At 45.4% G+C, this 20,098-nt stretch overlaps 1 protein-coding gene across 5 annotated transcripts; it reads right to left on the bottom strand.

Moving 5' to 3' along the window:
- Positions 1–493: 493 nt before the first annotated feature.
- mtf1 (metal-regulatory transcription factor 1) lies at positions 494–20,074 on the bottom strand. Of its 5 annotated transcripts, none has more exons than XM_031577060.2 (12): positions 19,230–20,074; positions 17,336–17,600; positions 16,408–16,985; positions 12,145–12,383; positions 10,552–10,683; positions 10,142–10,215; positions 7,620–7,753; positions 7,195–7,272; positions 6,869–6,971; positions 6,021–6,658; positions 5,626–5,683; positions 494–5,466 (listed from the first exon to the last, which is right to left on the bottom strand). In XM_031577060.2, the coding sequence occupies exons 3-12, from the start codon at positions 16,921–16,923 to the stop codon at positions 4,871–4,873; spliced, it is 2,568 nt and encodes an 855-aa protein (XP_031432920.1). In that variant the 5' UTR covers positions 16,924–16,985; positions 17,336–17,600; positions 19,230–20,074; the 3' UTR covers positions 494–4,870. The 5 variants fall into 5 exon arrangements, with proteins under 5 accessions (XP_031432920.1, XP_012694133.2, XP_031432919.1 ...); XM_012838679.3 differs by having other exon boundaries at positions 17,390–17,600; XM_031577059.2 differs by lacking the exon at positions 19,230–20,074 and adding an exon at positions 18,805–19,205 and having other exon boundaries at positions 17,390–17,600.
- Positions 20,075–20,098: the final 24 nt, after the last annotated feature.

Here is a 20,098-nt window from a genome sequence, read left to right as displayed (position 1 = left end):
AAAGTACTTTTTTAGGGTAACTTCTCTGCATTTAACTTCGTGTGGCTGGGAATGGGCTTTTTAGGGGAAAGGTTTAACCTGATCAATCTGAAAATCTGTCCCAGACAACAGAGCAGGAGCCCCTTACCATGAGTGCAACAGCCCAAGCTAGCAACAATCTTCTGCTTTGCGACGTCATACTTAAGGATCTACAAGCCCTGCATGATCGTTTAAAGGTATGCGTCCACGTCAATGCTGAGAACTGTGTCAAGGGTTACATGGAAACTACCAACCAAAACGGTAGACCGTTGTAATCAGGCTATTTTTGTGATATCCTAACAAAGAATGGGACATTGCATAATTTGTGTGTAATGACAATAGTGTTTTAATTTGTGCTTTAAAAAAAATATCAGGTCATTTTGTCTCGTGCCCTTTCTATTTTTTTTTCCTTTAGGAGAGAGACTTGGTGGATGCACCACTTCCTCTTCAGAAATAAATGTATTTACTCCCCAAATTTCTTAATAAAGCTCAGTTTTAATGTTTATGTGTCGCTGTTGACACAAACAAGAGAGGCCGTGAGATTTAATTAGTATTGCTTTCAATTCAAAGTTATTACTTTCTCATAATACAATATTTACTTTATACAAAACAAGCACAAGCAGACAATTTTCACATTATACATTCTTTTAAAAATACAGATCCTTTACATTTTGAAACCTCATTCTTTGGATGTTGAAGACAATCCTTTGGAAGTGTTTACTCCCTCCTCCCCCCATAGTTATACTCTTGCGCATCATGTGATTACTTAACATGCATTTCCTAACCTCCATTTCTTAGAGCGTTATGATCACCGTGGCAACCTTATGTTGAATGAAAAAACACAAGACTTACGAAGTAGCACATATAAACTCATGACAAAGCACTTGACCACTCCGTAACACAAATAAAAAAAGAAGTCTGCACAGGAGCTGTTCTGACTTATTCATTAACTAAATCGGCTGTTCGTTAAAAACAAAATCCAGCTCCAGTGGACTGGGTAAGTGTTTTTTTTCCCTGTTTTTTTTTCTTCTTCTGGGTAATGGGTAACATCAAGGTTTCAGAGCAACATGGTGATGTAGCTCAAGAAGGCCAGAGAAGGAGAAAGAAGGTGGGAAGTTAAATGATCACTGACATACAGTTTGAGTATGCAAACATATATTGTATTCCTCAAACATTTTTTTCCTTGAAACGATACAGAACATTTTTCCTTTACTGATGAAAATAATTCTTACAACAGAATTATAGAGCCTCTCTTTTTCAGGTACACCCTGTGGTCCTCAACATGGTAACTTGGTGGTAGTGATTGTTGACCATTTAAGAATCCTCCTAAAACAGCCACAAACCACGATAACACATACAATGCCAAAACATTTTTTTGTATGCAATGTGTTAGACAAATGCATTTAGAATGCAAAAAAAAGAAATATGTTAAAAAAAAAAAAGAAAAGCATATCAGCTAAACAAGATCAGGTGGACTTGGCTTTGAGAGCCTCCTGGATAATCCTGAATATTAAGGAAATTTGATTCACTGTTAAACAATGTCTTACTTGTGGGTTGGTAATAGCTATTTGTTAAAAAGATGGAACAATGACCAAAAATTGGCATCTTTTGATAAGGGAAAAAGAGGAAAGATGTCTTGCATAGTTCAACATTTTGAGGTTGAAATGGTGAGGATCTTGCAGTAGTGACAAGGATCAAGCTGATCTAACATTCACTGTCGTCCCACCTCCAATCCAAACTCAAACATTGCACCACATACATACATACATGTAGAAATACAGCAAACAAGAATGCTTACAAACAACAAAAGAAGCGAAAAAGACACATCAACAGATCCGAAATCAAGTGCTTACATACTGTATATATAAACACAACAGAACCCTGCCCTATTATCAAAGACAACAGGAAATGAAATCATGCATGCAAGCAATAACAGGAAGCCTCTGCTCTGATGCCTTTTTGATATTAGAAGATGGAAAATATTCTTGGATAGGGCATTTCCATTTGACAAAAGCTATTATTAAGAGTGTTGCTCACTGAACACTCACAATAAATTCTATGACGAGCTGGACACATACAGTGATGAACTATGCAGTGCAGAGGGTGTGTAAGGACTGAAAATGAACCACACACCCAAGAAATTAATTCACACACAGAACATGGTCGTTGGCATGCCATGACACAACACACACACACACACACACACACCAACTGAGCAAACGAAATGGACCGATGTTTTCGTTTTGCCAACTGAGCCTTCTGTGTTACGTGCGTTTGAGACGCTATGGCAACATGTACACAGATGACCAGAGTCATAGAGTTAGTCAAAGGCAAACACGTTCAGAAGAAGAACACTGAAGAGGCAAACTGCCTTCAAACTGTAATCATTGATAGGCTGTAAGGCAATTAAATATATTTACTCTACACATTGTGGAAGAGTTTATATCAACTTGCAGGGGACACCCATCACATATGCACATCAGAAACACAGTTTGTTTGGGGAAGGTCACGAGAGCCTGCACTAATACCACAGTTGGACCATCACAAGGCTTCATTTAAAAAGCAGAAAACAAACAAACAAAGAAGTAAACAGACAAAAATAATCTGCATAATTAGTGCATGTCTGCAATCATAGAGAAGGATGCAAAGGGCAGTGTGGGATAGGGTCGGTCTTCAATCTCAAAAACATAAAATATTCCACGGTCTATACAAAAATACAAATTCAAATACAATCTAAAGGAATAATTGTATTTCTATTATCAAATGTGCAATATATACATTTATGATCAACTCATTCACAACACAATACTCACTACAGCAGTGGTGTACGAGCAAGGGCCATATGCTACGGACTACTCATTAGGAGTGGGGTTAGACTAACTACACTGGCAATTGGTAGTGCAAGCCGTTCAGATGTAAGACACTACAGAGAGAAGTTAAAGTCGGATGACAGATGCTGGTCAGCAGGTGATGTGTTTAAGGTCTAAATTAGAGCATTTCATGCTCCAGATCTGGAATCTCATCTACCACAACTTTCATCCCTGAGAGGGTCATGCTGGGGCGGGGGGTGGGGGGGTTAGCAGACTGTAGACTGAAGAGGAGGAGGCCAATTTCTGTCCTCAACAGGGAGCAGTTTGGGTGATCTGCACATGGGAAGGCTTGTTTGTGTGTGCCTCCCTCTCTGACGTTCACCAACAGAATAAATCTGTTCACTGCATGAAAAAAAAGAAATCAACTTTGTCAAATTAAACGTTTCTTTTTTCTTCTTCAGTAGAGCCCTTCTGGAGCTTATAGCATGCGAACACACAGGCAGCCATGGAGGGGGGTAGGGGTGGGGGTGCGGAAGAGAACGACTGGGCGAAAGCCTGGAATCAGTAACACCATCCTAAAGGAAGGAGAGAAGAAACGTAAGCCTGAACCTGAGCCTTTCCACTACCCCGAGTGAGAATGCCGTCAGAAGAAACCCACACGTCGTCATGGTTGCAACAGGTCTTGGTCTACAAAGCTGGGGTGTAGACATTTTACGAGAGAGTGAGAGAGAAAAAACAAAACGGTAAGAACAGAAGAGCTGATCTGATGATAGCAATTAAGTATTCAAATAAATTAACACATATCAAAATTAAATACTAGTTTAGTTATAGGCAGCTGTTTTTACCAATGTAAAGACTATATTACATATTACATATATTTTTTAAAAGGCAAGCAAAGTTATTTTTGTCCTTGTCTTTCTTTATAAAAGTGAAATAAAAGAATGTCAAAATTGCCATCACATTTCCTGGACTACACTAGCCTTCATAGTAACATCTATGATCAGCTACTCTTCACGTTGGCATGGCATACGCTAGACCTTGCTTTAAGGGAAAAAGCTGCATTAACTGCCATTTATAGTGACCTTGCAATGATTTTTAAAAACTACCAACTACTCCAGAGAAGACTACTGCCAACGCCTTTTTTTTTTCCTTCGTTGTTGTTGCTATTTGTTTACATGCAGTACATTCTAGTCAATCCTGGACTAAATGTGTCTATATCAGAGAGCGCTTCTGACTACAGTACATGGATAGGAAACATCATAGTGTGTAATTTCATTACAGTTTGTGGCAAATCAGTGCTTCATGTTCTTTCAGGAACAAAAACCATGTTACACATCATGCAAAAGTGACTATGCAGTCTCAGAAAGAGCTTGATAGAATTTCCTCAAGTACTGGCACATAAATATCTCCAGAGCCAAATTGAGCCAAATCAAGGAATTTCCTCTCTCTTTTTTTCAATTTACGCATGTCCCTGATGACACCACAGAAAAACAAAAAGTGAATCAATCATTGGATGATTAAATTCAGGCATTGATCACTTTGAAGCTGCATATATAGATATAGACACAGAGGAGTACTGTTATGACAAGTAACGCAATTTGTCCAGTAACATCAGTGAATGTGGCAAGTCAACAAACTACCTCTCTACCAAAAGGCAGGGACAGCCATCGGCTGAGGCTCTGCTTCCACAGTGGGCGGAGACACACTGCGAGGCGGAATCACAAAGCATCACGCTGCCCTGCGCTGCATGTGAAACGAGCAACATGCACAGCAGCTTTCTGATCCAGCTTGGTCTGGTGGGACAAACTGGAAATGTTTCTGTGCATTCCATTGATTGGCCACAAGGGGGCTCCGCACATGTGCAACTCACGGCCCAGTCTGTGTGTGTGTGTGTGTGTGTGTGTGTGTGTGTGTGTGAGTTTGCAGCACTGGAAGAGGAGGTGGCAGAGAGGGATGAGGATGAAAAAAATGATGAGGACGTGGCGGCGGGGGGTAGGCCGGGGGTTTAGGGAGACGCGGTGGGTGGTAGGGGCGGATGTCCTCTATGGGGCGCTGTGGGTGCCTCCCTCGGCCATGGGGAAGTCGTCGGGCACCAGCAGCAGCGCCTCCATGTTGGCCGAGCCCCCAGGGCTCTGCAGAGACAGGAAGTCCGACACGTCCATGATAGCCAACCCGTCGGTCGCTGGCGGGGGGAGGGGGTCTGTAGCAGCCGTGTCGGCTAAAGGAAAAGTCTGAGAGCTGACTGTCGAGGCGGAGGACGATGATGATGATGATGTTGTTGTTGTTGATGGCGATGATGAAGGCTGACTGGATGAATGCGTGTGTCCATCATGGGGCGATGGATCGTCCGGCTTATCGGGGCAGCTCTGTGTGGGGCTGACAGAAGGGGGTGGGGGTGGGGTTGGGGGTGGAGGGGTAGTCGGAGGAGGAGGCTCTACAGGCTGCTGTTGCGGCTGCTGTACTGACGAAGAGGATGACGAGTTCTTAGAGGAGGTGGATTTAGAAGTGGAGGAAGAGGAGGAGGCGGCGGCAGCGGTGTTCTTTGTGGAGTCCCTGCAAGCACACGTACACTGGCACGACTCCTCCTGCTTGATGATGATGACCGGCAGGCTCAGGCCGATCTGCTGAACAGGGTTTCCTGCAAGAGACGCAACGCATGGGCTGGTCACAATCTTCGACACGTGCAGCTTAATCAATACCGCGAGACATACATACAGTCTGACTCCCACTGAAGTACCGTACTGAATATAAAACAACACATTAACACCACAGGAAAAACATCATCAGTCAGTTGTACCTGAAGTTCCTCCAACAGGTATGGCTGTGGTGAAGAACACTTTCTCCATCGTAGTACCCTGTAGTTGGAAACACACACAAAGCACCCGTGAAAAGCTTTTACAGGCAAAGGGAAAAACAATGAGCATGAATCCTCGACTGATCAAAAGACACCTAAAAGTGCTAAAAGCACAAGAACCACAGATGAAGACAGGGAAAATAGGTTGCATTGAACGGGGACAAAAAAACGAAAAACTTTAAATGTCTAAACCAATAAGACCAGAGGAAAGGAGAGAGATTTCAGAGGACTCTGATTAGAAGAGCTCTGGCAAGACTGCACAGAGGCGCACGTGACGGGGTGGAAATGGCTGGTGTTGCGCTGTTCGTCACGACAGACCTCCAGCTTTAGAGTCTCACCTGCTGCTCTGAGTTGATCTGCGAGTTGGTGGCGCTGCTGAGGATCCACTGGAGGTCCTGGTTGGAGACGACCAGGCCCGGCGGCAGCATGCCGTGCGTGGGTGTTATGGTGATGGTAGTAGTAGTGGGAGGAGGAGGAAGAGGAGGAGGAGGAGGAGGAGGAGGGGGAGGTGCAGTCAAACTGGGAGGATCTGTCTCCGTGGCGACAACCGTCGAGGAGCTGTCTGGCACCGAGGGGACTGCGTCGGGTACCGACGGTGGCACCGTCACCGCGACAGGCTGTGATGCCGAGCTGCCATCCTGCTGGAGAAACTTAGGCTGCAGCGCCACATAGTGCTGAGGGCCAGTCGCTACAGGCACCGCGGAGATGGTCTGAAGCTCTGGCGTCTGCACAGAGGCGCTCAGGGGCACGAAGGTGGAGCTTGGGGGGGTGGGGAGCGGCGTGGTGGAGGAGGGCTGCGAGGGTACGGACACGGACACCGCCTGCAGGGACACGTCCAGGGACACGACCGGGCCGGCCAGGGGCGAGGAAGAGGAGGATGAAGAAGGGGCCTGCGAGAAGGTGGGGAGGAGGGCCGGGGTGTCCGTCACAGCAGGCTGAGAGGGGGTGTCCAGGCCAAACGCCTCCACTAAGCTATCTGTGACAGTGACAGGGAGGAGAGCAAAAGACAGAACCACACACCGAAACAGAGAGGGAAAGATAGAGGGACAGAGCAAAAAGAATGAAAAAGTGAGTAAGTAAGTTAACAAATCCAACGCGAAAGAGAAGAGGAAAAGCTTGTAAAAACTGAAGTGGCCAGAGACGATGATAACGGACTGCAGGCTGATTTGTCTAGAGAGGCACTTGCCAGTGGGCTGCACGTCATCTTGACTGACGCTGTTGTCGGGGCTCTGGAACATCAGCTCAAATATCCTCACTGGGGTCACACTGTTCAGGTCCAGACTGTGACACTGCCATGGAGACAAAACCAGCAAACACATGTAGGTCTCAAACACAACCACACAACAACAACAACAACGACTACAACTGCTGCAACTACATGAACAAAACTACCTCCGGTAAACAAATAAATAAATTCACACACTGTGTTTATCTGATATGATTCTCGTATAACAGATAAAATGATATGCATGTGATCATATCAATAGAAAAAAAAACCTTGCAGGTGCTCACATTGTGGAGGTTTTCTCGGAGCTCTGAATCCGTTGAGATGAGGCTCAGATCACTGAGGCACAGCGAGTGGTTTGCGTCCTGTAACGATCAACAACAGACACTCAGACATAGCCTCACGCCTACTGCAATTATGTCTTGCTTTTCTGTAATTGCCACGGGTTCACAAGCATTAACAGGAAACAGTGATTTGGGGGAACTAAATGACCTTCTCATTATTATACTGCCATTACAATTTTTTCAATTTGACAAACAATGTGGTTGAGATTGTGCCTGTGTGTGACCACAAGAGTGTAATTATTTATGTAAATTCACTATGTGTGTGATAACACAGTACGTGTGTGTGTGTGTGTGTGTGTGTGTGTGTGTGTGTGTGTGGGCAGGAGCAGAGAGATGGTGTAAGACAAGCAGGCCCACGGGCGGCTCACTTCAGATAGCGGGTGACTGAGGTTGACAGTGAAGGGGGTGCCTTTGTCGTGACCACGGACATGACTCTTTAGGCTGTACTGAGAGCTGAAGGCCTTCGCACAGCCATCACTGGGACAGCCGAAAGGCTTCTCGCCTGAGAGCAGACAGAGAAAGGTGGAGGGGAAGAGAGAGGAGGCGAAGGGAGGGAGAGAGCACAAGTTTTTATTTGCAAATAAAGCCTGTTGAGTGAAATGCATTGTGAAGGCATTCAGGAAATGGCATTTTTAATGACATTCAAATGTCTTACTCGTCCAGTTAAGTGTCTTTTTGAACAAGCAGCTTTCGTCAGAGACCTACATTGAAGCTTTGACAGGAAGCTTTTAGTGATGAATATGAAGGGTAAAATAGAAGATATCATACAAGACAAGTTGAGGGTGTATGCGTGTGCGAGATACCCATGTTCGTTGGATAAAGCTTTTTCTCTTTGAAACTGACTAGAAGGCCAGAATTCCAATGCCTCTTCACTACCGACGATGCGACTGGTGTTTTGTGGGCGATATTTAATAAAGCTGCCATATGAGGACCTGTGAGTCATCTGTTTCTCAAAGTAGAGTTTCTGATGTTCTCATCCACCTGCACAGTTGTGCACCGGGGCCTCCCGCTTCTCTTTGTATCCCCGGTTAGAGACGGTTTGCACTGTTCTGGCAAGGATGTGGTGCACACTTTTGGGAGATATCTTCAGTTTCTTGCCAATTTCTTGCATGGAAGAACCTTAATTTCTTAAGAGAAATAACAGACTGACGCATTTCTGAAGAAAGCTCTTTCTTTCTGACCATTCTTAGTCCTTAAATCAATTCCACCAAGTGCTGATGCTCCTGTTACGCCCCTTTGCAGTGGCAGTGCAACAGCCTTTGGGTGGTGAATGGGCATAATTTGCCTGATTGTCCAGACCTGAGAAGGTGTGGATAAAAGCCATGCTGTTTGCCCTCAGAAAGGGGCCTTGCATTCTCACCATGCTTTTGATGCTGGTGCACACTATAGGTAGCCTGACGATGTCATACTCATAATTCTAGTCAGAATATGAGTCTGATACCGCTCCGTTGGACTGTGATTATGGGGCGTGTTTCAACCGAACCAGGAAAAAAAATGCCTCTTCGCTCAATTGGATATATCTAGAACCAATCAGAGCAACGTAGTATGACCATAATGTAGACCATGGGGCCAGCTGATACATTAAACTTTTACCGGATCCCGTAGGAAGGACGGCAAAAACATCTTTTCGATCGACAAATGCCTTGATCGCGTTTCTCTGTTCCTCTTTCAAAATGAATGTTTTAGAAGACATTGACAGCACAGACTCGAATTTCCACATTTCAGCTCTCCAACGGCAGCCATGTTTGTTGAAAACGAATTCACCCCAAAAGCTCTTTGGTGACGTGGTTGATTACGTTAGGGTTGATCATCTGTCCATCATCGTATAAAGCCCGCCCTGACAATTTGATTGGTCTATCTATCTCCTCACAGATTTTTGTGAGGAGATAATTTCTCCCCAACGGAGCGACACCAGACCGAACTTCCCGACCAAAACATTTGTGGGCGTGGCTAAGTTCGTCTGGCATCCAGGCTACACTATAGGTGTTTGGTGCTTCACATTTACGATTTTATCCTGTATTTTTGTATTATTGAAATAAACCCCTATTTTGGTATACTCTGTGGTCTCCGATATATGTTGCGGTCCCACAAGGTGGGTCGTAACACTCCAGATACTCAAGAAGTCCAAAGAACTTGCTTCCTTAAAACAGCACAACAGTCTTCACAGAAGACTAGAAAGGTATAGTTTCGTTTTTTTTCATAGGTATACATTGAGAGTTGCTCAATAAGCTAGAACCAGTGACACTCTGAGTTTGATAGGGTTTGTTGAGAGTTGGTGTATTTCTGTGACCTGCATGGTGAACTTTCAGTAGCGGATGTTTTTATTTGGCTTGTTGTAAGCCCTTTTATCGTGTAGTATGAGCATGGAGCTCTTAAGAAACGATTTGCTTCTGATGGTTTTGTGGTCATTGCAGGTAGGCTATATACTTTTGGTGAGCAACCCTGTGGTGTTTTGAGTGTTGCAGTTTAGGATTAGCTAACATAATGTACCGTTTAAACACAGAAGTGATGGGGACAGAAAATGGGCCTTTCATGCCAAATATTCCATTTGAAATAAACCAAAATTATGTATGTGTATGTATATATATGTGTGTGTGTGTGTGTGTGTGTGTGTGTGTGTGTGTGTGTGTATATACATACACACACACACACACTCATAAATGAGAGAGAGAGAGAGAGAGAAAATGAAAGATGAATGATATATAACAAGCTTGCAGCTCTGCTTGCCCTCCTTTGTCCTACAGCAGGGTCTCCCCGGGTGTAATTAATGGGGTTGTCAAGCCTGGGCGAAAACGCTATTTGTTGGGACTGGAAACCGGTCGTGGCGGCAGCGGACGTCTTATTAAACGTACTATTGCCTGAAGCCGTCCGGCGAGACGGCCAGCCTCACCTGTGTGTGTCCGTACGTGGGTCTTTAGGTGGTGGCTTGCTGCAAATGCTTTGCCACATCCATCATGGTCACACCTAGAGAGAGAGAGATCAGAAGAGGCGTATAATGATTAACTGCGTGTTGTCTAACCTACGAAAAGTCTTAATATAATAACAAAGCTGTACCAAACTGGGAACAGTATGACAAGGTTATTTTTAAGGTGAGAGATATACTGAAAAGCAGTCATCTCGTCACCCTGTACAAAAAACCCCCCCTAAAATCAGTGCACAAGTATCATGAATGACTAAGCTCATTCACTGATGATTCATTAAACAAACATACAAACAAACAGACAAACAATAAACAAACAAACAAACAAACAAACAGTGGCGACCCGAGGGGCAGCTCTACGTCCTGTGGCAGTGACTCACCGGAAGGGCTTCTCTCCCGTGTGCGTGCGGATGTGCTTCCGCAGGTCGCTGAGCGTGGTAAAGTACTTGGTGCATCCCTCCGACTCGCAGTTGAACGTCTTCCCCGTGTGCAGCCGCTGGTGGGCTTTCAGTCTGCCCACGATGTGGAGGAGGAGGAGGGAGAAGAGGGAAGCGTGTCAGATACATAGAGACAGATGCACAATTCAAACAGCCTTCTTGCTGACGTGCACTTTTAATACATTGCTGTCATTAAAACTGAACATCAGCCCCTTTCACTGAAATGCATCAGCACGCACGCAAGTGCCATTCCCCCAAATCCAGAGTGACTCAGGGAAAGTGCACAAGGCTTGTGGATCCTTTTTTAAAAAGTTCAGTGTTGCGCTTGAGTGGCTTCCTTCATGCCTGGTGAACACTGGGCAGTGGGCACGTCTAAAAACAGGACAGCAAACAAAAACAAAATCACTGCCTTCTCTATGGCCCGCTCTGCCCTCCCATGGCTGCTTGTCTGGTGCCGCTTGGCGGTGCAAGCAGGTACACAAGTTGTCTTTTCCAGTGTGTGTGGCCCGGGGCAGTGGGGCTGAGATTAGCCGGCCAGATGAGGGAAGCTAACAGGAAGTAGTGCAGTGTGGCGTGAAAGAGGCTGGCGGAGAAGGCTAATGCGGCCTGACAGAGGGTCAATAACATGCAGCCATACTCTCCCAGCAGCCAACACAGCAGCAACAGCACAAGAAGCTGCAGCGGGGGAGTGAGTAGAGCCCAGCTGATAGATCAGCAGTCTGCAAAGAGGACTGGGGAACGGCAGAGAGGAGACCATTAAAAAGCACAGAGAGAGAGAGAGAGAGAGCGAGCTCCCGAGAGGGCCCGGCTTACGCTTAGCAAAGCTACACAGCCTGATTTATGTGCATATCAGATGAATGCAAATGACCAGCCATGCAAAAAAAGCTATACGGGGAAAAAAACAAAACAAAAAGAGGAGGTACGATGGCGAATGGCCAAGAGTAATGAATGCGTGTTTACAGGAGTTAAAAAACACCGGTCAACAATTCTGCGAGAAACAGCTGTGAGATTGCACATCAGGTTATTTCCTGCATGTACCTGCTGAAATAACACTGTGAGGAAGAACTTTACTTGCAATATCACTGATTACGAGCAATTCCACTTGTCATGAGCCATAATACACAAATATGAAAAAGTATACTATGCATTTCAGCAGGTCAAGCCACTGCAACAGTGCGTTTAGATTAAAAGCCACAGTTACAGCAACCGTGGATAATGTCATCATGCAATTCTTAACTCGGCTCACCATTAGGACATTTGCTTTTAAATGTGCCACGTGACAACATGTGACAATACCACAAGAACCACAACCACTCATAACAAACTTGGAATTTGTGGATACACGTTCGGGTTCACCCACGAAATTGGACGGACTACAATGGACGCAAGCATTCTTCTTATGTGTACAGAACCTCCTACTTTCCTGAGGGCCTCGATAGTGTCAACACAGCATTGTTATCAATAGAAATGTTCACTGTACTATTTCTAATTCTACGGGTTCACCATTCGGCACACAGGTCTGGAGTCAGCTCTGACCTGTAGAGTGTGTTGAAGGCCTTTTCACAGCCCTGCACATCGCACTCAAAGGGCTTCTCCTTGGTGTGCACGCGCACGTGGATCTTGAGGCTGTAGGAAGTGAGGAAGGCCTTGCCGCAGCCCGACTGGTTGCACACGAATGTGTACTCGCCGCGGTGCGTCTTCTGGTGTGTGCGCAGGTTCCCTGCCGTGCTGTAGGTCCGCGTGCAGCCTTCAAACGTGCACTGGTACCGCTTCACCTGAGGGAGGGAGAGAGCGAACACAAAGGGTGACGATGAGGAGGAGATGCTGGTCATTGAGAAGACTTTTGAACATATAGCTGCAGCCTTGACATCAGCTGAACACTAGTTATTGAAATCCACTTCCTCTTACTGATCTTGAAGCGAGTGTTTAAAGTTCAGGGCATATATTTAACAAATGTTTAAAACTTTAAAAAACAAGATCTGCAAGTTCTGCTTTCGTGAAAAAATCTTCTTGCTAGGTAAACTTTCACGATAAGCACGTCTAACGTCAAGGAGTTTTAAGTATGATGATGCAATGGAAATCTAGGCAGCTACCAAACACAACCTTAAAATTATATATCTCAGTGACTCAAAGGTCTATACATGAAACACAACCATGAAACCTGTAGCAACCTGAACAGCAAATAAGACAGGCACACAAAAAAACCCTCTGAAGTGGCACCATGCTGCATCAAAACAACAGCAGGATCCAAGAGGGAGGCCAAATTAGCTTCTGAATGAGAAGAGTTATTTAATAATGGATTTCTGTTACAGGCTGCATAATTATTGGGTGCTCTCAGATAGCGTGTGATGTTAAGATTCTGGAAGCTGCTGCTGTGACCTCACTGAGAGGTCGTGAACTCAGGGACACTGTTGGCTGCGGTCGCTCAACAGGAGCAGGCGGAGTGGCACTGGGAGTGGTGCCAGAGTGGGTAAGGCCAGGCATGCCATCCATCCATCCACAATCCCCCCAACCCCTCCTTTCACCCGCCCACCCTCATCCTCCCAGTGCCCATCCCCCCACCTCTTCTCTCGGTGACCCGGCCCCATCCCTTGCCATTCTCCTGCCCTGCTCAGCATTCTGCTGCACCACAGTGTCAGGCAAAATGCTCCCCCCCTGTACTCTGCCTATTAAATAGCCTAAGGGGAAGCCATATAAAGACACATGCTTTCCTCTTGTCTTGCCCTTTCTCTCTCTCTGTTGCTGTTGTTCTCTGTGATGTGCTCCTGTATGCCCTAACGCATGGACAAATGAGGCTTTCCATGTTGCAGGATGAAGAGCTTGTCCCTTTTGCACTCTGTCCCTCGTCTATGACTTCATCACAGTTTGGCAATTGGGGGGGGGGGGGGCTTTCTGCTCGCTATAGTGTGCTGTGCAACCCTATCAAGCCTGTGGCGGTTTGACCTGGCGGACCTCTGCATGAGCAGTCACCAGCTTACACGCATCACATAAGCCCAGTGTCTCTCTCTCCCTCCCTCACTCACTCACTCACTCACTCACTCACTCACTCACTCACTCACACACTCACACACTCACACACACACACACACACACACACACACACACACACACACACACACAGAGAGAGAGGCCACTTGGAACAAAGAAGAAAGGGCATCATAGCTAGGCAGTGTTATTTTTAGCTCTTCCATTTTCAAATGTCACACGCTGCCCTGCTGAGCTTCTAGTCATCTCTGAATGTTTATGTCCATCACCCCAGCAGATCACATCATGCTTGGCCTAGAAGGGTCTTTATGCAAAGTCAGAAATAAACAAATGCCCAAACAAAAGCCAAAACAAAAGCAGGCACAAGAGATGTAAGTTGTAGAAGAACTACTGCACAAATTACAGACTTTGTATGCTGTGATCAAGTAGCGTCCACAGACTGAGACTGGTCGAAAACTGATGCGTGCAGCAGCCCCCCCCCCCCCCCCCCCCAACACACACACACACACACACCTAGAGGAAACCCAAGCCTGGAGATGCTCAAGAGCTGTTCAGACTCCTACAGGCAGTGTCAGATCAATCAGGGGGTAAAAGGGACAGGGCCTAAGCCTAAGCCCCCCCCCCCCCCCCCTCCCCCCTCTCCAAGCTGTAACACACTCCACTGAAAATCCAATGGACCACTGAGTCATAATTCCCTGAACTGGCTGGGTTGGCGACTGAATGTGACTCATGTGATTAAGCAGGAAATGGGGTGGGGAGTAGGGGGCATTTGTTAAGAGACGCATGAGTAGGCCTATTTACCTTCAGTGCAAAACAAATTAATTTCACAAAACATAGGTTAATAGCCAAGCTGTTCTGACTCAGGAAGCACACGCTCACCACTCCTTTGTGCCAAGTCAAGCTGATGCGGTGAATGGATTCCAATGGGTCAGAACCTAAAACCCCGGAGTGAGAGAGTAGATGGAGGTAGGGTGTGCTAGGGACAGACACACACACACACACACACACACACACACACACAGTGCAGCTGCTCACATGGGAGCAGGTCAGAGGGCGATAGAATGTCCGGTGTCTGTCTAGACAATCCCTTTCACACTCCATCCCTGCTGCTGTTCAAAGGTCACACACACAACAGGAGAGCAGGCAGAGGCCGTCTCATGTGCCCTCTGAGGTGCACGGGCCCGCTGCACTATGGGCTGCAAGTGCCATCCGACAAATGGGCTGATTTCTGGATGACGACGGCAAAGAGTTTTTCCATCAGGAAGGATGACCCAGGGGTCTACCTTAGGCACCATAGAATGACTGAGTCATCTAGCCTGGCTCCCTTTGAAGCCTAGTAATGAAATCACGGTGGACATCCCAAACAACAAACCTCTGGTAAGAGACAGCAAACTTCTGTTACCTATAAGTGCATTTACATGAATTCAAATTTGGTTTATTACTTTGTTTTATTAATTACTGGAACCTACTGTGTCGTTTGCTGACGGTAAATGTGTTTTGTTATTTGTTATTATTATTATTTAATTGTTGTATTTTCAGATGCAAACCCCCCCTCCCAAAAACCAACATCATGTCGGCTTTATATATCAGCCATCGGCCACGCTGTTCTCTTAATATCGGCATCGGCCAATGAAAAACCCATATCGGTCTATCACAAACACACACCAACACACACACACACACACACACACACAACACACACACACACACAGAAACACTCACTCACACACACACACACACACACTGGCCTACTTTCCGTCCCTTTGAGAGCATCTTAGGTTTAATGAGCTGGTATAGTAGATTGGTACATAACAGCCCCCATAACAAAACCACATACATCAAAATCCCACATTGGTGCATACCAAAACCACCACAACAAAACAAAACCAAACAGCTAGAAGGAAGCTAATTAGGCTACGTCAAAAACAGCAATGCCACCAGAACACAAACAAACCAGTAAACACAACCAATACTACCAACCAGCCGGAAAGGTCTCAACACCAGCTCAAAACCATAGCCTTTCACTTCAACACAAATCGGTGTGCCGTTATACTACACCAGATCGAAGCATAGCACAGATTGAGTTCAGTGAGGAGAAAACACCAGCGATGCACATGCCAGAGGCCAGACAACAATTTGCAGCACTCCTGGCAGTGTGTGTTTGGGCTGGGAGCTGTGTGTGTGTGTGTGTGTGTATGTATGTGTGTTAGGCAGGGCGCTGTGTGTGTGTGTGTGTGTGTGTGTGTGTGTGTGTGTGTGTGTGTGTGTGTGTGTGTGTGTGTAAGGGAGGGGGGAGGGTGATAAGAGATCTATCATATGAAACCACGTGGAATAGGAAGCCCTGTGGGGCATTCCACTCTGTGAACAAACAACGGCCTCTCATTCTGAGTAGTTTCTCTCCACTGTCTCCACTACATGCGAGTGCCGCTGTCTATGAAAACCACGATGAAATCAGGCAGCTGTGTAACGGCAAGATGCAGATCTATGGCCAGGAATTACACTAGACACTGAGCTTCCCAAGGCCTTATATTAGCAGTGTGCTTATTGTTCAAATCTCTAGTGTTGATATTGAAATAAAATGGGTCAAAACATGCAGGAAAGCAAACATGGGCTTGATGAGTACACAAACCTGGAGATTTTTTCAGCTGTACAAAGAGAAAGTAGGAGTGAGCAAAGAAGGAGAAGTGAGGGAGAAAGAGAGAGACTGCTATACACAATCAACTTTAAATTGCACAGTGGGAGGATTAGGATGCTTACATTTTAATGAAGGGCTTTTCTAACATAACGCTTTTCTCTAGCGGGGAGGCCCCTCACCTCTCTCTGCCTAGTCTCCGGGCACTCAGAGTGCAGGGTGAGCGTGGCCCCCTCTATGTTGCGCGGCATGGGTGTAGAGCCCGGGTTGATGGTGAACTGGATCTGATCCGGTGAGATGGTGTGGTGCACGTAGCCATGCGCCATGCCGTCCGGGTCGCCCATGAAGACCAACGTGCCGCCCTCATCATCGTCGTCATCATCATCGTCCACCTCCCCTTCGTCCAGGAAGGTCATCCTGTCCTCGTCTGCCCCGCAGTGGCCATCCTCCTCCCCCTCTTCGTCCAGCCGGATTGGGTCCTGCTCGATGAGCACTGTGGTGCGGTCATAGATGCGGCCCATGCAGGACGTGGATGGGTGTATCAGACTGCCCCCGTCGTCGCCACAGCCGTCATTGTCGTCCAGGTCATTGTCGTCCTCATCGTCGTCCCGGTCATAGCCGCCAATCCTGTCATCCTCGTCCAGCGCCACCTCCTCGAAGCACATGGCCGACTCGGGGAGGGAGCCATTTTCGCCCATGGTAGCTTCAACGCTGTCAGCTGACGCTCACGCCAAGGCGGCCGTCCACCAGCTGACGTTACCTATGGAGAGATGTGCACGTGAGACGAGGAAGAGAGTTTGGCAAACACACACACACGCAGTGCATGACCTGATTTCAAAGCAGTCTACTTCTGTTTCCTCTGCATATATGTTGACCCAGAGAGATCACTGAAACTAACACTGAACAAGTGAAACGCTTGAAAAATCATGGCCTAAGAGTGCAGCATCCTCACATCTTTTTTGACCACAGATATCAATTAATAAATGGAAGTACTTTACTTCATCCAACCTATTGACAGAACCTCAATCTATTCTCCAAATATGGTACTGATGGGGGATTGATGATTAATTAAGGAAATGATCAATTACCCAATGATAAGCCTTCACTTACTCATAGCACAACCTCTCAGTTTACGAGTGTTGGCATTCATTGACAGGGGCGTACCTACAAACTGTGGGCTCCTTGACAAATGTCAATATCTACAGTGGAAATCTGCCTGGTCTGTTCACTGATATTCCTGCTGACAAATGTAATGGTAGAGTGCAGATACAATGCTGGGCAGTGAGTTTGCATTGGTTTTAGCCTCCTTGCTAGTACGCCCGCTTCCCATGCCCGAGGTTGCGAGTTCGAGTCCGGTGATGAGTCCGGTGCGAGGCTGTGCTTGTCAACATAAACGCAGAGAGAGAAAGGGAGAGCAAACACCACCGTTACACAAACATTGCCTGAAAGTACATAAAGCACAGACAAACAACTTATAAACAGTCCTACGAATCCATGTAGTGAATGTTTGTTGTCATTTATGAGTTTGCAAGGGAGAAGGTCCAGCACTCGTTTGAAAGGTAAACGGAAATATCTGTGCCTGGAGGGCAGAGCTGCTATAGGACGGAGAGCTAATGATTTCCCACCTGCCTGACAATTGCGCACAACAAAACATACGATCAAACCCACACACAAACACTCACGAATGACAGCATTATATTACTGAAGCAAACACAATACGTCGAAAATCAAAGCACTGCCAAACGACCGAAAGTCCCAGATCACCGGACCGAAAAAAACCGGTCAGATATCGTCCAGACTTGAACTATTGACAAAGTTCGGTAGGATAATTTCACTTATTTTATGTAATAGCAAGAAGCTGTTCAAGATGACTGCAAAGGCAAGAAAACAAGAGGTAACAACTGGCTACCTGTCCAGTTCAAGACTAATGACTGATAACGTTAGCTATCTTGCAAACGTAGCAAAAAAATGATTCCCCTTCATCGGCTTTTCTGCGTATGTGACCCCTTATTAGACAAGCTATCGTTAGATATAACTAGCTAGCTCCCGTTCATTTTCCAGAACTTTCGGAATTCACCACTCACTGACATGTCACGAGACCTCTTAGACCCACAGCTCCATTTATGCTATTTTAATATTATCCTAGCGTGGTTAATATTTCCAGTCCCTGGCTGACTGATACACCAACTTCACAGTTTATGTTAAGTGAGTCTGTATTCAACTTTCTCCAAGTAATGACCCAATTACTTTGCAACTACATGTCGTATTAGCGCGGCTAGGGAAGTTAACCTTGCTTTTGCCACATATCTCACTGAAGGCAAGTTCGTACGCTTGAAGCTAGCATACAGTGTAGCTAGCGACCACTACATTATGTACGAATAATACACCTCGTCGTTATGACAGCAGAGTTTTATTTCAAGTCTGACCATAATAGAAACTAACTAACTGGTTTATCGACACTTTAGATTACAGATTTCACGCTTACACAAATGGACGGGCATACAAATGGAGACCGCATCTAACGTTTAGCCAGTTCGCTACCAATCAGCCTTTAGTGCCACTCCTATTAGCTTACTTACCACCAAGCTAGCCAGTTAGCCAAAATGTTAGCCTTCAACCATAGCCAGAAGACCAGTGAAACACAACTAGCATTCTAGGTCCAGGTAATGCTCACTAGTTAATGATGTTACTACACTGTAATGCACACAACCCTGTGCATATCGTTAACCGTATAAAGTTAACTGTACTTGCATAACATCAACAATCTCTCGGAAAGAGCCAGAGATGGGTAACCGAGCAGTCCTAGCTACAAATGCTACCTTCTAATGAGCGGCATCCTTTAGTTCAGCGCTAACTAGCTAGCCTGCTCATCTTTCTAATGAACACACCAAGGAAAAACTAGCGACACATAGCAACACGCATAAACAAAACGACCAAATCAGCCTGGAGTGCAAGAATGTGATGATTTTAACATTTCATCAGAGCATAATTATTTCACACCTACCAGTGTTGAAAAGACCCCAAGCGGTTTTGTTCAGATTGCGAGCACTTTCTTTCCTTACAGTCCCCAGCAGTACCATGATTAAACAACAACGTCAAATTTCAGCTTCCTCCTCTGGAGCATTATGGGAAGCATTCATTCCAAATGAACTTGCTGTCAACTGCTCTATTACCATCATCATGACATTGCTGAATTGTACACAAATCAGTCTAATTGTCATTTGATACAAGTCAGGGATAGATCATTATAGATAAACGTAATTATCTAACCCATTTTTAGTGGTACAGCTAGTTACTAAGTGGTACTATGTGTGGTAATGTTCCATGCAAATAAATGAATTTTCCACTCAAATAACGCCTATTCAGTATAATTCCAGTGGCATCCATGTTAATTGTTCCACACATATCACGATAGAATCATAATGTTGGCCATTCATAAAACTGCAAACCCTCTAAAGTACATTTTTACCACAAATTACAAGCCCTACAATAACTTTTTAATTCTGAAGGACCGAATTTTCCAACCTTCCTTTCTATTCTGTGCATCCCATTTCTTTTCCACAGGTGTTTTAATGCATTTCTTTTTGCAAGGCAGGAGCTGTGTATTGGATCTCCAATACAATCTGTATACTAGATATCAAACACTTAATAAGGTCATATTTAAAAAAAAAGATATACTCAGCAGTGTTCCAGGGGAAAAAAACACATCAACATAGTTCACTTAAAATAATTTTTAGTGATTCAACATTTGAAAAATAACTATGAACATGACAGCATTATGCACAATTTTATAGATAGATACACACACACACACACACACACACACACACACACATATATATATATATATATATATATATATATATATATATG

The sequence above is a fragment of the Clupea harengus genome, chromosome 11 (genome assembly GCF_900700415.2).
Source record: "Clupea harengus chromosome 11, Ch_v2.0.2, whole genome shotgun sequence".
NCBI classification, from domain to species: domain Eukaryota; kingdom Metazoa; phylum Chordata; class Actinopteri; order Clupeiformes; family Clupeidae; genus Clupea; species Clupea harengus.
The sequence above is the reverse complement of the archived record's forward strand: the minus strand, read 5'-3'. Positions and strand labels throughout refer to the sequence as shown.

Bases quoted from the DNA above. Each gene is read 5' to 3' on its own strand.
- mtf1 (XM_031577060.2), bottom strand. From the start codon at position 16,923: ATGGGCGAAAATGGCTCCCTCCCCGAGTCGGCCATGTGCTTCGAGGAG. The intron at 10,216-10,551 runs GTGAGTCACTGC...CTCTCTCTCTAG, and splicing joins ACGGGAGAGAAGCCCTTCCG to GTGTGACCATGATGGATGTG. The intron at 5,467-5,625 runs GTACAACTGACT...CGTCTCTTGCAG, and splicing joins ACCTGTTGGAGGAACTTCAG to GAAACCCTGTTCAGCAGATC.